The sequence below is a fragment of the Schistocerca americana genome, chromosome 2 (genome assembly GCF_021461395.2).
Source record: "Schistocerca americana isolate TAMUIC-IGC-003095 chromosome 2, iqSchAmer2.1, whole genome shotgun sequence".
In the NCBI taxonomy this organism is placed as follows: domain Eukaryota; kingdom Metazoa; phylum Arthropoda; class Insecta; order Orthoptera; family Acrididae; genus Schistocerca; species Schistocerca americana.
Genome location: NC_060120.1, coordinates 491,042,682 through 491,057,832, shown reverse-complemented (window position 1 = coordinate 491,057,832; position 15,151 = coordinate 491,042,682). Strand labels below are relative to the sequence as shown.

The window sequence follows — 15,151 nt, the reverse complement described above, 5'->3', positions numbered from 1 at the left end:
TTCTCTGGCCTAAACAAGGTGACCTCCAAGCTAAAATGACAGTCATGCCTCACTTGCATGTCTATTACACCCTCCAAAATGTAACAAAATAGTTCATCACACACTGCACCATGTTGCAACTGTAGGTTGTAGTGTGTAAAGATGATGCTCCAATTTCTGTCACCAAACTATAGTACTCCCTGGTGCAGACTGGTGTGGCTATGAGCCAGGATGGTGCAAACAGGTGGTAGAAGTGAGGTGGGGGGCCAGGTGGCTCCAGAGAAAGGCAGCTGCAAATGTAATAATTACTTTTACTGACACAACTATGCTGCTTTATACAATGGGTCAGTGGCTGGCTGGCTGCTGAATTCTGCTGGGCTGGCTGCCTGCACAACTCTTGTTGCTGACACTGTATTACACCGCATCAGTGGTCCCATTATGTAAGCCAGGTGCATGAATGCTGTGCCAGCAGTGTGCAAACTCGGTGCTGTTGCGGCTGCTACAGTTCCTGGCATTGTCCAATGACATCGGGGGGACGGGGAGGAGGGGGGGGGGGGGGGGGGGAAGGGGGGGGTGTATGCCAACTGCACTGAGGTGCCCTTCTGACAGTGGCAGATGGTGCAGGCAGCTGGAGATGACCCGATGTGGCCAAATACACTGTGGTACTATGTCCAGGAAGAAACTTAGTGCACAGAGCTGTTGCTCTGCCATGGCCCCGAACTGCTAACCTCTGGACTGGCGGCCTCTGTTGGCTTGGTCTACATGGCATTTTCTCTGGCACAACCCCATTGTCCTGGTTGGGGTGATAGACTCAGAATAATTCTATTACAAAATTGACCAATGCTTACAATCACCACTGGTGCGCTTCTTGTGCATATGCATCACTATCAGACATGTATCTTGAAACACTACTGCCACTGTCAATTTGGAAATCTGCCTTGCCCCTTGCTGCACCAGTCACTGCAGTACCACTGAGTTCACTGTTTCAGCAAACTAATCTGCCTCACACCATTGCACTGGCCTTGTTGAATTGTTACAGTAACAACACCCCGCACTGGCCCATCGTCAGTGCTGCTGCAATACCCCGCTCAGGGTCACACTAATATTCCCATATATGGTCATTATGCTACAGTTTTTACTCTCTACAGCTCCTTCTAGTACCACGGAAATAATACCCGAATGTCTTAACACACATTTTAACTCAGATGCATCGTCTGTTAAGCTAATTGTGTGATAATTCTCACACTTCTCTTCCCTTGTTATCTTCAGGAGTGTGAGCACAAATTTTTTCTGAAAATCTGATCGTATGTTTCCAGAGTCATCGATTCTACATACTAGTTGAATTGTCACTTGGTTACAACTTCCCTTCTACTTCATCTCATCGCAAGTCTTCCAAAGCTCTGTTCAGCTTTGACTCTAATACTGGATCCCCCATTTGTCCCATACTGGACTGATATTTCTTAAATCTCTTCCCATTCATAGAGGCCTTTAATTTTCCTCTTTCCAACTTACACTCTCTCCTGTGTACTTAATAGCGAAATTCTGACCACACTCTTAATTTTGATATCCTTTCTTTTAATTTTGCTGGAGGTAATTTTGACTTTTGTATATCGTGAATCAGACCTTCCAATGACCTTTTTTTTTTTTTTTTTTTTTTTTTTCAATTTCTACATATTTACTTGCCTGCACTTCCTTTTTATTTTATTCGTAAAATATTTATAGTTTTGTATTGTTGAATTTCCCTGAACATTTTTGTACTTTCTTCTTTCATCAATCGATTGAAGTATTTCTTCTGTTACCCAAGATTTCGTCAGTGTTACCTTCTGTGTACCTACGTATGTCTGTCCAACTTCTGTGATTGTCGTTTTTAGAGATGTCCATTCCTCTTCAATTGAACTGCCTACTATGATCCCCATTATTGCAGTATCTATAGCCTCATAAAACTTCAAATGCATCTCATTGTTAGTCAGTACTTTAGTATCACAATTCTTTGGACACTGATTTTTCTGGAAGAGTGTCTTAAACTTCAGCCTACAATCTGAGACTACACCCGCTCCTGGCTACATGTTATAGTCCAATATCTGATTTCAGAAACTCTGTCTGACCATGATGTAATTTAGCTGAAATCTTCCCCTATCTCAGGCCTTTTAGAAGTACACCTCCTCTCTGACCTTTGAACAGCATATTTGCTACTATTAGCTGAAATTTATTGCAGAACTCGGTCTGTCTTTCTCCTCTCTCATTCCAACTATCATGTCCATATACTCTCAAAACTCTTTCTTGTATTCCTTCCCCTACTACCACGTTCAAGTCCCCAGTGATTATTAGATTATCATCTCCTTTTACATACTGAGTTATTCATTCAGTATCTGTATACAGTTTCTCTTTCTCTGTATCTAAGTTACAGCAGCCAATGTGACAAATTTTCTGGCATATACAACTAAATTTCAACACTTTTCGGAAGTACATTTTTTGTGTTATATTGAAAAGAGCCTCCGATGAAGACTTCAGCACCATAATGTGTGGAGGCTGATCAAACAATAACAGTATAAAAGCTTTGAAAACCAATGTCCAGCCTTAAGGGTAGAAGTCCCATAAAAATCTTCCCTGATGTACTAAATGTAAGGAAATACATAACTTAGGTATAGTTTGTGTGTTAATCTGTGAGCCTGAAGCCCATCATCTTAATCTCTGCTGTTGCAGCAATCACACAACTTGCTTATTAAGCTATTCAGACTTTCACAATGTATGCAATGGTCAAAAAATTGGATAAGGTTTTTGTGTATGGCGAATGTTGCCGAACTGTTACAGCAGTGGTACAGTTGTATGCTGGAAAGTATCCTGATTGTGCCACATCCTAATGATCTGTTTTGCAAACATTATAAAAAATTCAAGACACTCAAAGTGTGAAGAATAAAATGTGCCACAAAAAACAGAAACTAATGGGATGCAAGTAACTAATATTGTAGCAGCAGTAACACACAATTCACATGTCACTACGAGACAGCTTGAATGTGCAAGAGGGATCAGCCAAAGAACTGTTCTGCAAATACTACATTCAAATGCATTTATCATTTCCACATTTTGCTCCATCATCTGCTTGATGACAATGACTCTTAATGACATGTACAAAAAATGCAAAGGGATGCTGTTTTTATATGCAAGATCTTGATTACAAAGCATTTTTTATAAACAAATCTTCATAATATGGCCTACTGGCCAGTAAAATACATGTTGACAGAGAGAACTGAATATGCAGTGACCTTAGTCTGTGAGCATATGGTGCAAGTTTTTCAGTAATCACATCATTGGTCCCTGTTTTATTGATGAAACTCTAAATAGACACATGGATCTACAGCACAAAACACAAATGCTGCTGTAGTTACTGGAAGACAACTGACTTGAATTAAAGCAATTCACGTGGTACCAAAATGACAAATAACCTTCTCATTCCACACAGATAATGACAAAATTCCTTCACAGAATATTTGGAAATCGTTGGATTGGTCATTTGGGAAACACAAAATGGCATGCATGCTTAACTGGCACATCTGGATTGTGGGGAAAATTAAAGCAAGAGGTCTGCAAGGAAACACTAACAACTGCTGAAGACATGAAATGCCATATAACATGGGCTTGTCCTGTGATAAGTTCAGATGAAATTCAGTGAGCTGTATAGTCTGCAGGAATGGCTTTATATTATGTATCAGTACTCAGTGTCAATATTTTGAGCATCTGATATGATAATCACAACGAACACTTGTACTGTATCTAAGTCATATGTCTGCTAATAGTTGACATAACAGGGCAGATGTCTGTTCCTGATAGTAGAATAGTGTTAGCACTCTGTTATCTTGTTACTATTTGGTCATGACTTATACAGACCATGCTGTTGAAGTTCTCTTCATAAGGTCTTTCCAATGTCATGAGAAAAAATTATATAGTTCCATAAGAACATAAAAAATTGGTGTCACAATTTGAAAGTTAAAAATGCTAAAAACTGCTTACATTCATTAAAAAGTTCACCACATTGTCTGCTATAGTTCCTACAAAACTGCACCTCAGTATATTAACTTGTTCTGAATATGTTTGGGGATGGCCTCTCTTAATTTACCTCACACTGTGGCTCCACTTAATGGAGATCTGGTTGATGGTACTTATTTGAGTTGTGTGGCAACAATGAAGCTTGATGGCATCATTACATAATAATGTGGATCTGTTTTAGGATTTCAGAATAAATCCAGATGTTCTGAACACATATCGCACACAGCATGCTTCCCATGCTGTGGAAATAGTTTGGAAAGAGCCCTTTCCTGTACTGCTGTCCCTAATACAAGAACCGTTACACTGTAGTTTGAAGAAAATCTTGGAAAGTGAAAGTCATGGCTGGACTGGGTCTAGAACCTAAAACCTTGCCTTTTGTGGCCAATGCTTTTACTCGTTGAGCCATACAAGCATGACACACAGCCCATCCTCACAGCTTCACATTTGCAAGGAAGTTTCTCTTACAGTCCAGTTACTTGGATGGCTCATTTGGAAAGAGGACTGCCCACAAAAGGCGAGGATCTGGCTTCAGGTTCCAGTACAGAACATAATTTTAATTTGCCAGGAAGTTTCAGAGCAACACTACAGATAGAAAGATTCATTCTGAAAAGTAATGTGGGTTTTTATGTCTGCTCAAAGCTGAATGTCATCAAACATCTTCAGCATCAGCATCTGTTGTGTGCCAGATAAATCCACTCTAATCCCCAGCAATGGCCATTCACAATTTTGGAGAAAGAATGCAACCAAAATGCATTTTTAGAGTATTAGAAGTTAACGGAAAACATTTCCTTATGATAAAACCCTCTTACAATAGCTGGAGGAGGTCCCAGATTCTGTTATTTTCACTTCTTACATTTATCAAATGTCTGGAAACTTTTGACCACATAATCTACCTGTGGCTGAGAATAACATGACATACATTCTTTCATCAGTTTCCTGAAAATATTTTGCCTCTTACTGAAACATGTTTCTTTCACCAGATCCGAAAGGCTCTTCTAAGCCTCAGTCAGAGAACTATTGGTAGTAACACACTGGTACAAGGAGCCATTCCTGCCATACTCAGCAACACACCACAGAAATTCTTTGAAGACACCATAAAAGTATTACAGGTGAGTTGACACAGCAAATATTATTACAAAAAGAATGAAGGTATAATTAAGTAACACTCCTGTTTTGATTTTTCATAATTCTCTTTTCTGTAGTGTTCATGACACTACAGGACCAGATTAAACTTCAGTGGTGTACCTCAGAAGTGGATTCTGAGACATTCATCTACTATTTTCCAACTTGCAGGTTTTATTTTTTATTTTTCCCCTGCAGAACTTGAAGTTCCCAATTATGATCTTCTTACATGTTTTCTGTTAACATAAATTTGCAAATCACTGGGCAAATGGAATAGTGAGTATTGTCTTGAGTAATCAATAGCTCAGTACAAATGAAAATTACTTTTGGATTTTAAATTCCAAACAAGTATGTAAACCTAGGAAAGCAAGTCTTGAGCTCAATCAGTAACTTTTATAATAAGAACAATGAGTAACTTTTGCAAATGACTTAAAGCAGTTGGATACTGATTCAAGATTACACATTTGAATCACTAACTAAGTAGCAGAATCTTTATTTAAAGCACACAGTGCTCTTGCTTCAGTTTCTCATAGTAATCAGATACTTGTCTGTGTCTCGACAACCTTATCTTGGTCCAGTCATTTTGATGGTATGCTAACCATCACAGCAAAAAGTGGAGGAGACAAGACAATGAAGCACAAATGAACACTAGATCACAATGAATACTAAATAAATCATAACCAAATAAAACAAATAATAATTTCAATCACTTTTTCTATTTTTCTTACTGCTGAATAAATCAACATTAAATTATGCTCATATAACAAAAGCAACCTTCTCCTTTACTCAAAATCCTATAGCATAATCTCTGCAAATGCAGTCGATGGTACCAAAGTGAGCCTGGAAATCCTGTTTTCAAACAAGTAACTGCTAGAACCATGAATAGGAATGATGAAAAAAATTGACAAAAAGTATAACAATGCATTTACTAAAAATGACTAATATCCCATCTAAAAAGTCTCAAAGCTGGTTCACTAAAATAAAAACAGCATTCCACATTTATTCTATAACAAACAGCTGTTGAAGTGGACAAATAATTTCTGAAAATACAAAATGTAATCTAAGGACAAAGAAATTAATGTTAGGTGATAATGGCTAAAGTGCCATTAAACACATTCAGGTTGAGACCAACATATAATTATGTTCTTGCTAGAAGGCAAATCCTACCAGTCATACCTGAAAATGGCAACAATATATACTATATTTTCATTCTTTTCTTCTGTTTTTTGTCCACCTCAAGGGAACCACTCCCTTTCTAACAACTGTTGTTCTTGTTTCCTGATGGCTTCATCCTGCCAAGCTTTCACCAAAGCCATTGTCATTTACACCAATACATATTACTCTGCTTCCATTCCCTTGCCATATTGTTATGCTATTTATCAACAGCTCCACCCAGTGCACTCTCTTTCTTATGCTTTTCTTCTGTTTTTTAACAGGACAATGCTGATCTTGCATATGACATTTTATCTGAAGTGAAGGGCCTTCGTCCAGTAATGCCTCAGGGTGCTATGTATATGATGGTATGTATAAGTATTTAGTATCGACTTAACTCAGTGACATATTATGGTAAAATATGTCGTCATGGGAAAATTGTTGTTGTATTTGTTTTTTGAAAGAAGTGTGCACTTAGTTTACACATCTTCTGTCTAATATAATGGACAAATCAAAAATTACAATAAACAGCACAGAGTTTGATGACTGTAACCAACAGAACTAGAGTTGGGAAGTATTTTTGTCACCCACTACAACAATAATACTCTAATATACTAGCTAGTGTCATGAATGAATCAGGAGTGAAATAAAAGAAATATATCCAGCCACAGATTCAGCCAGAAATACTGAAACATTGTCTCCCAAAGAGTTATTCCAATAACATGACCACATAAAAAATTGTTGACAAATACTGAGCCCAACTGCAGGGCAATACACTTAGCATATACACGGTGGATCACCTAAAACTTGACCACAAATACTGCAGAAATGGAAAGTGTTGCTGATGTGAATTTTTCACAGAATGGATTGGTAGTCAGGGGCTTGTATTGTTAGCCAATCAGGTGATTGTAGTAATACTTAGAAAGTGTATTTTTGTGCAAACACACTTTTTAAATGGAACAATACTTATTGACTTCAACAAATTAAAAGTAAGGTAAATTAGAATGTCAGTGGTGTTTGTTGCAGAATTCTAGTGCGAATCATTTATGAGATATCATGTTTTGAAAAGTTCCCACACTGACACTTGTACAATACCTGTGGTAGCACACACTAAAGAACAACACAAGTGCATCCACTAGTTATAAGGATTTTGACCAGTAACAAGACAATTGACCATCACAGGTTGTGTTCAAGATGACCAATGGCAGCAGCAATACATGCTTCCAGTATGGTAACAAACGACTGCTGCACACATGCTAGCATTTCAGCAGAGATGTCCGAGCAGCCTGCAGTAATACATTTTGCATATTAACAGGTGTAGTTGGTATGTCCTTGTAGACAACATCTTTCAGCTTTCCTCATTGAAAAAAAGTCTACAGGCGTCAAATCCAGGGAATGGGCTGGAGGCGTCAAATCCAGGGAATGGGCTGGCTAAGGTACAGATCTTCTGTATCCAATCCAATAATAGGGAAACAATTCATGAAAATATGCTGTAGTATACTTCATGCACTATTGGCTGGACAGCCATCACGTTGGTACCACATGTTCCTTCTAGTCTGTAGAGGAACGTCTTCTAGCATCCATGGAAGATGGTCAATTAGGAGGGGAGTCGTGATACTTGTGCACGTTCAGTGTTCTATCTTTGGAAAATGAGCCTATGAGCTAGTGGTTCACTTTCCCACACCACACGTTTACACTCCATGGACACCGACGTTCCACCTGATGATGGCAATGGTGACTGTCAACAGGCCAGTAGTGCATGTTTTGGCAGTTTACCTGGCCGTGATTGGTAAATGTGGCTTCATCGCTAAACAAGACACATGATACATCTGGAATATCCTGTCTTAATGCCCATGTACAGAAGTTAACACTATTTTCATAATTGTTTTGATGCAGCTCTTGATGGAGAGAGATGTGATATGGATGAAACCTATGTTGAGGGAGAATGCATAGAGCACTTGTGTGACTCATGCCATTTCCTCATACGATTGTGCAGGAGCTCGGGTGTGGTCAACCGCAACAGCAGCAAGAACATTAATTTCTCCCTCCTCCATCATTGCTTGTTTCCTTTTGTTATATTGTCTAGCTGTTACACTACCCTCAGACATAACTGACTGAAAAAATTGATAGGCCTAAATAATTGCTGAGATGATTGATGTATATTGGGATATTGTGCCGCATACACCGTAAAAGAATGAACTGCTTTCTTGCTATACTCTTCATACACCATGAGCATGTCAGCTTTTCCTGCACTGGCAAATCCCATTGTCCACTCATGATCTGTGGCTTTGGCTGTCACACACTAACAGACCAGTAAGTCACAGTGCACTCAAGGAACACACAAGCATACTGTAAGCAAATGTAACATTGTACCTAGCTAATACGAAGATTGAATGGCGCAGATAGGTGTCAGTGTGGAATCTTTTCAAAATACACCTCGTACACGACTCACACTAGAAACCTGCAACAAACAACACCACAAGTACAGGCCCCCTGAGACCTGAGGGGGCCCGAGTTAAAACAAATAATTATTATGGTAGTTGAGCAGGTTAACTGAAAACGAGTGGTGTGCATCATGATAGTGTTATGGGGCAGTGGGCACACTTAGAATTTGTCCTGGTGCACGAACCTTCGGGTAAAGTCTGGCACCGGCGGGCCAGCGCTGCGACTGCAGCAACATCAAAAGGACTGGAGCAGAAGCGCCTGGAACCCTCCACCTCGCATCGCCTTGATGCTTTGAAACATTACAATGCCACGGCTATATAAAGCCCACCCTGCTGTCGCAGTCATTCAGTGTGGATAGTTTCGTTCAGTGGATTCCTCTTTGTTCTCGGGTATATGGAACACAGTTATGTTTGAGGGAGTGAATAATAAATTAATATTTTTAAACCATTATGAAAATTATGAAATGTGCGTTGACAGTAGCATTTTGAATGGAACAGGAACTTCCTTAAAATACAGCTCAAACAATAGTGTTAGTATTTGCAAAATAATTTTTATACTTCCCAAGAAGGAAAAAAACTACTTCTTGAGCAACTCAAATGTTACACATTTTAAAAAGCCTAAAACCTTTTATCTGGCTAAGAAATAAGTCTTCATACAAAAGGAAAGACATTATCTGTACATAAATTCAGACACATCCACAATTTTCAATTTGAATCTGCTAATATCTTTCACAAATGTGATAAACAACAGCTGAGAGTGGCACATATACAACAATCATACATGAAAAATGGCAAAGTCAAAACAAACAGATTTATAGCTCAGCTGAATTGTGAATTTTGGGAGTATGATCAGGGATTGACAAAATAATGTTATCTCCACCTCGGAAAGGAAACCACACACAGTGTGTACACGAAAATTTTGTTGTTGCTCGCATTAGAACTTACTTTCTAAGCAATAACAATGTATTTTGGTCTGATAGTTTTTGAACTCTGACAGTAAAGTATTTAGTTCATAGGATTACTACACATGGAGTCTATATGTATTGTGATTCAACAGTTATTCACACATATACCGTTTACTGCTGAACTCCACAACTACATTTACTTTAGTATGTTTCTTGTTCCATGGATCATATCTATGATGACCCAGTATTCTGTGAAATATGCCAATATGTTGTCAAGGCAAATGTACTTCTTTCGAATGCTTCCATGATTACATGCCCTGTTACGGAATCTTCTGTCAAACAGATGCAACTTCAACTTGAGTTCTTATGTTACTCTCTTCAGTCTACTCAGCATATCATCAATGGCTTATGACTTTATTCCTTTTGACAGTATGCAAAGGCTGAGTAATGGATAGTACACATTTTTCCCTTCCACTATTATATTTATGTTACTGTTTAAAACTCTGACTGTTATCAATCAACTTCATAATGAAATAATTACACGCACTATAAGACTATTGTCTGCATGCTCAGCTCTGTGAAGAGATCCAATGATAAATACCCCATGTCATCTTTGTTGCTCTTTTCTGAGCAATATGTATTTTCTCCCACAATGAAGAGTTGATCCAGAACATTATACCATATAACTCCAATGTATAAAAATAGATAAGTATTAGTTAATGAATGGGATAGGTGCACTTCTTTCCTTTTGGGGAGAGGTTTGAAGTACATCCTGAAACAGGTACCACCCGCTACACAGAGTGAAAAAATGGTTCAAATGGCTGTGAACACTATAGGACTTAACGTCTGAGGTCATCAGTCCCCTAGAACTTAGAACTACTTAAACCTAATTAACCTAAGGACATCACACCATCCATGCCTGAGGCATGATTCGAACCTGCAACCGTAGCAGTCGCGCAGTTCCGGACCGAAGCGCCTAGAACCGCTCGGCCACCACGGCCGGCTCACAGAGTGAAAATTTATAGATTGCTCTCCAGTACACTATCGTACTAGACGTACTATTGTATGCATATAAGAGGGCTGTTCAAAAAGTATCCGACTTTTATTTAAAAATCAATTTTTATTCAGATACTATTGTACGACACTTGTCACCTTCAAAGTAGTCCCCTTCAGCTTCTATGCACCTCTTCCAACACTACTGCCACTGCTAGAAGCACTGCTGGAAAGTCGCTCTTGATATGGTGCACACCTACTCTGTTGAATTTTGTATAATGTCTTCCTTCTTTTTAAATTTGATCCCTTTCAAGGTCTTTTTCAGTTTAGTTTGGTTGTAGATCAGGGGAATAGAGAGGGTGACAGACCACAGCCATGCCGTGTTTGGCCAAAAAGCTCTGAATTAATTTAGTGCAATGAGTGGGTGCCTTATTGTGGGGAAGGTGCCAACTGGCCACTGACCACTTCCAGCTGTTTACATCTCACTGCTTCATCAAGGCAATGCAGAACCTCTTGGTAGTACTCCTTATTGACATTAGTGCCTTCTTGGGAATACTCATGATGTACTATGCCATTGGAGTCAAGAAAGATGGTCAGCCTGACTTTCCCATTGCTATGGACGTGCCTCATTTTTTTGGGTCTCGGGGATGACAGATGCTCCCATTGCGGTGGCTGGAATTTTGTTTCTGGCTTGCACACACAAACCCAGGACACACCACCAATTGTCAGTGTGTTAAGGAAGTTGGGATTACTGTTCATAGTATCCAGCATGTCATGTGCAATCTCCGAAGTTGGTGCTGCTCAGTTGTTAGCAACTTCGGCAAAAATTTTGTTGAGATCTTCCTGAGGTCCAAATGTTTCATTAAAATGGAATTAATGGATCCAGTACTAATTTCAACCTCGTCTGCAAGTTCTCTGATCACAATCTGTCTATCTTGCATCACCGGGGTCCTTATGTGATAATTAACAACCTCAGTTGTGGATGATGAGGGCCAATCTGAACATGCTTCACTCTTCACTGGTGAGTGGCCATCAGAAAGTGGTTGTATCACTCCTTTGTCCATGTGGTATCCATTGCTTCGCCCCCAAACACTTGTTGAACCTTGGAGATTGTTTCAACGTGAGCATTACCAAGCTTAAAACAAAATTTGATGCAATAACATGGTTCCACTTTTTCTATCATTTTGCTCAAAACACAAATTCTGAAGACTACCAGTAACATGTGTACTTTTGTCAGTGGCTAACCAGGGACTGACTGTTCTCAGAGCTGTGAAAAAAAAAATATCAAGTCCACACACACTACATATGCCTATAAACATAGAGAGCATGCATGCACCTTGATACCATTGTTGGTTTCAACGTTAAAAAATAACCTTGGATACTTTTAGAGCAGCCCTCGTAATCAATTTATATTAAGTTTAGCTTATACTTCAATATGTGAATTTTACAATAAAATGTAAGACACATTCCAGTTTAGGTGACACTTCATGTACATTTTATACCTACTGATACTGAAATTTCTGTTTTCCAGGTAGGAATAACGGTAACATTATTTCCAGAATTTTCTTCAGACCTTGATTTTGTTGAAAGACTTGTTAGTGAAGAATCAGTGTTCTGCTTACCAAGTCAGGTGAGTTTTCACATGCACTCTTAGAAGAGGCAGCTTAAAGTATGAAAGGTTGACAAACAGTTTCATTTTTGTATTGTTGTAGAATGGAAATTGCTGTTTTTCTGTATTCAGACTATATACTTTGCCATTGCTTTCTAAGTGTAAGAAGCACCAATAAACTAAATTTACATTTTATATAAGATAACATATTGCATTCCACTTGTACATGAACAGCACAAAAGAAGTCTCTTTCACTATTTGTGATATTACTTATTTTGATGCCTGCTTGTAATTGTGTTTCATTATTTGTGATATTACGTATTTTGATGCCTGCTTGTAACTGTGTTTTGACAGTGTTTCAATTACCCAAACTACATGCGTCTCGTGCTGACAGTTCCAAAAGAACAAATGGAGAAAGCTTGCAAAAGAATAGCTGCATTCTGCCAGCGTCATCACCAGGACTACCTTTCAAAGCGAATTTCATCTGTGAGCATTACATGATGTAAAAGAATCTTAGATTTCCTAAAAAGCTACTGAGCTTATGCTGAGCACCCACACCTATTATCTAACATGTTCCTCCTCAAGAATAATGAGAAGTACGTGAATGAGTTATATTTATGATTGGATCAGATTTCTAAACATACTTCCTGAAGTCCGGAGACCGCTTTTCTTAATTGTGACTGGAATATTCAGTGGAGGTGAAAAATAGAAATCTATACATGTGATGAAGTTAAGCAATTTATAACAACTTTGTACATGCAAAACAATATACTTACTGTTTAAAAAGCTGAATAAATTTCATGTTTGTCAGAGGAGAGATTGTGAATATGCATCAGGTTAGACTTCTGTCTATCTGTGCATTATTTCTTGTATTATTTGATTAAAGCAACATGCTCCATTTCACTGAAGTTTCATAAAATACCTACTAAAATAGATATCAATAGGCAATCCTTTCCAGAGTGATAGATTTAATTATTTTATTTGTTTTATATTTTTTACTGATTTCAATATTCACTGGGCATAAGTATACGACTTCATGTATGTATCTTTACAACTTTGTATTAAAGAATGGGATGACTGAGGGGAAAAAAGGAGAAAATATAATTTATGCATGTTTCTAAAGTGGAATACATAAGACCTGTATCATAGACAATGTAAGATAATTTTACAGTAAAATAGTGAAAATGAAATGTGTAAAATTATTTGGAGAATGTTTTCTTGCAGAATGCAGTCATTTTTCTGAATAAATACACAGTGTCTCTTAATAACCATTAACCTTTCTCATTAAACCCTCAAACTGTTACAGCCTATTTAGAATGCATTCAATAGTTCATACAGTGCTTCTGGGTATTCAGCCAAGTTGTTGTTTCCATATTATGGAACTTTTATTTCATCAATCACATCAAGAAAACTTTTGAGATCACATTAAATAGTTGTTAAACATTCATTTCTTTTCCTTTTAAAACAATGAAGTTTTCTCTGCAGTCATGGAAAGTGAGAAGTGAGTGCATCTGTCATAACTGAAGTCAAACAAACTGAAAGAAAGCAGCTACTGATGCAAATGCACAGCACTGTAGATGGAACTGCAGACAGTCTCCATGATGAGTGTGGGACATCCCATGAAAATTTGTGTTGAATGACAGAAATGACTTTCGTTGTGATGTTAAAATACATTTAAAGAACTAGTTATAATATTTTAGACTTGTTCCATGTGTTTACTGTCCAACAAATTCTGTTGAATCTATTTCAGCAAGACATCACATGACCAAAATACTATAGCTGAACAAAGCATTAAATACTGTCCTGAAAATATTTTTGATAACAATAGTTTCCCACCACAACTATAAAAAGAGAAGCAACTAGAGATGAACTGACAGGTACAAAAACTGAAAACACAATTGAATCTTTAACTTTCATAATTTTCTAGAATTTCTTTATCAGGATAAAGATGTTGGAGAGGAGAAAAGAAGCATAACCATAGAAATTCTGAAGGAGGGAGACAGCACAGGAAATGAATAGTAGGTAAGGATACAGCTTACTTTCATGCTCTGCAGCAGTATTATCCAGTAACTGTTGCTAATCAATATTCCAAACTTAAAGAAATTAATACCAAAAAAGAGCAAAACAAAGAGCAAATGAAAATTTAAGTCTGAATAAACAACCGTTATGAGAAAGAGGACAGCAAGCGAATGAGCATGTGAAAACACACACACACACACACACACACACACACACAGAGAGAGAGAGAGAGAGAGAGAGAGAGAGAGAGAGAAGTTCCCATATCTGTGTTTTAAGTGAAGATCAAAATGATGAATGGCATCACACCATATTCAGCTAAATGTTACATTCCACAGGATGTTTAGTTGGTTGGTTGGTTGGTTTTGGGGGAAGGAGACCAGACAGCGAGGTCATCGGTCTCATCGGATTAGGGAAGGACGGGGAAGGAAGTCGGCCATGCCCTTTGAAAGGAACCATCCCGGCATTTGCCTAGAGCGATTGAGGGAAATCACGGAAAACCTAAATCAGGATGGCCGGACGCGGGATTGAACCGTCGTCCTCCCGAAGGATGTTTAGTAATAAGAGTATTGGGTGTTGACAGTGAAAAGACAAACGTAACATTTGTTGACAACACAAACATACCGTGTTGAGAACCTGCAATTAAGCACAACAACAGAAACAGCTAAACAAAGTTATATTTGGTTTATAACAAACAACTGTCATGAGCTGGTCACAGGTCATGTTCCCAAAATGAACAGCATACAGACAGAAGTGATGACACTTTCTGCAGGACCTGACCATAATTTTGCAGGACAATGCTCAAGTGTGTACATTGCAAGCTGTTACTGATTTGTTTGACTGATGGGGCTGCTAAGTGCTATACCACCTACTGCACCCCCTGACAT

The 15,151-nt window shown here is 38.3% G+C and overlaps 1 protein-coding gene across 1 annotated transcript in view; it reads left to right on the top strand.

The window, feature by feature from the left end:
• The window catches only part of LOC124596637 (tyrosine aminotransferase), a 189,236-nt gene extending 175,747 nt beyond the window's left edge, over positions 1–13,489 (top strand). Inside the window, exons 8-11 of the mRNA XM_047135865.1 lie at positions 5,004–5,132; positions 6,582–6,665; positions 12,171–12,269; positions 12,603–13,489. Coding sequence (XP_046991821.1) covers positions 5,004–5,132; positions 6,582–6,665; positions 12,171–12,269; positions 12,603–12,749 — 459 coding nt within the window. The 3' untranslated portion in view covers positions 12,750–13,489. The remainder of the gene's footprint in view (positions 1–5,003; positions 5,133–6,581; positions 6,666–12,170; positions 12,270–12,602) is intronic.
• The last annotated feature ends 1,662 nt before the right edge of the window (positions 13,490–15,151 follow it).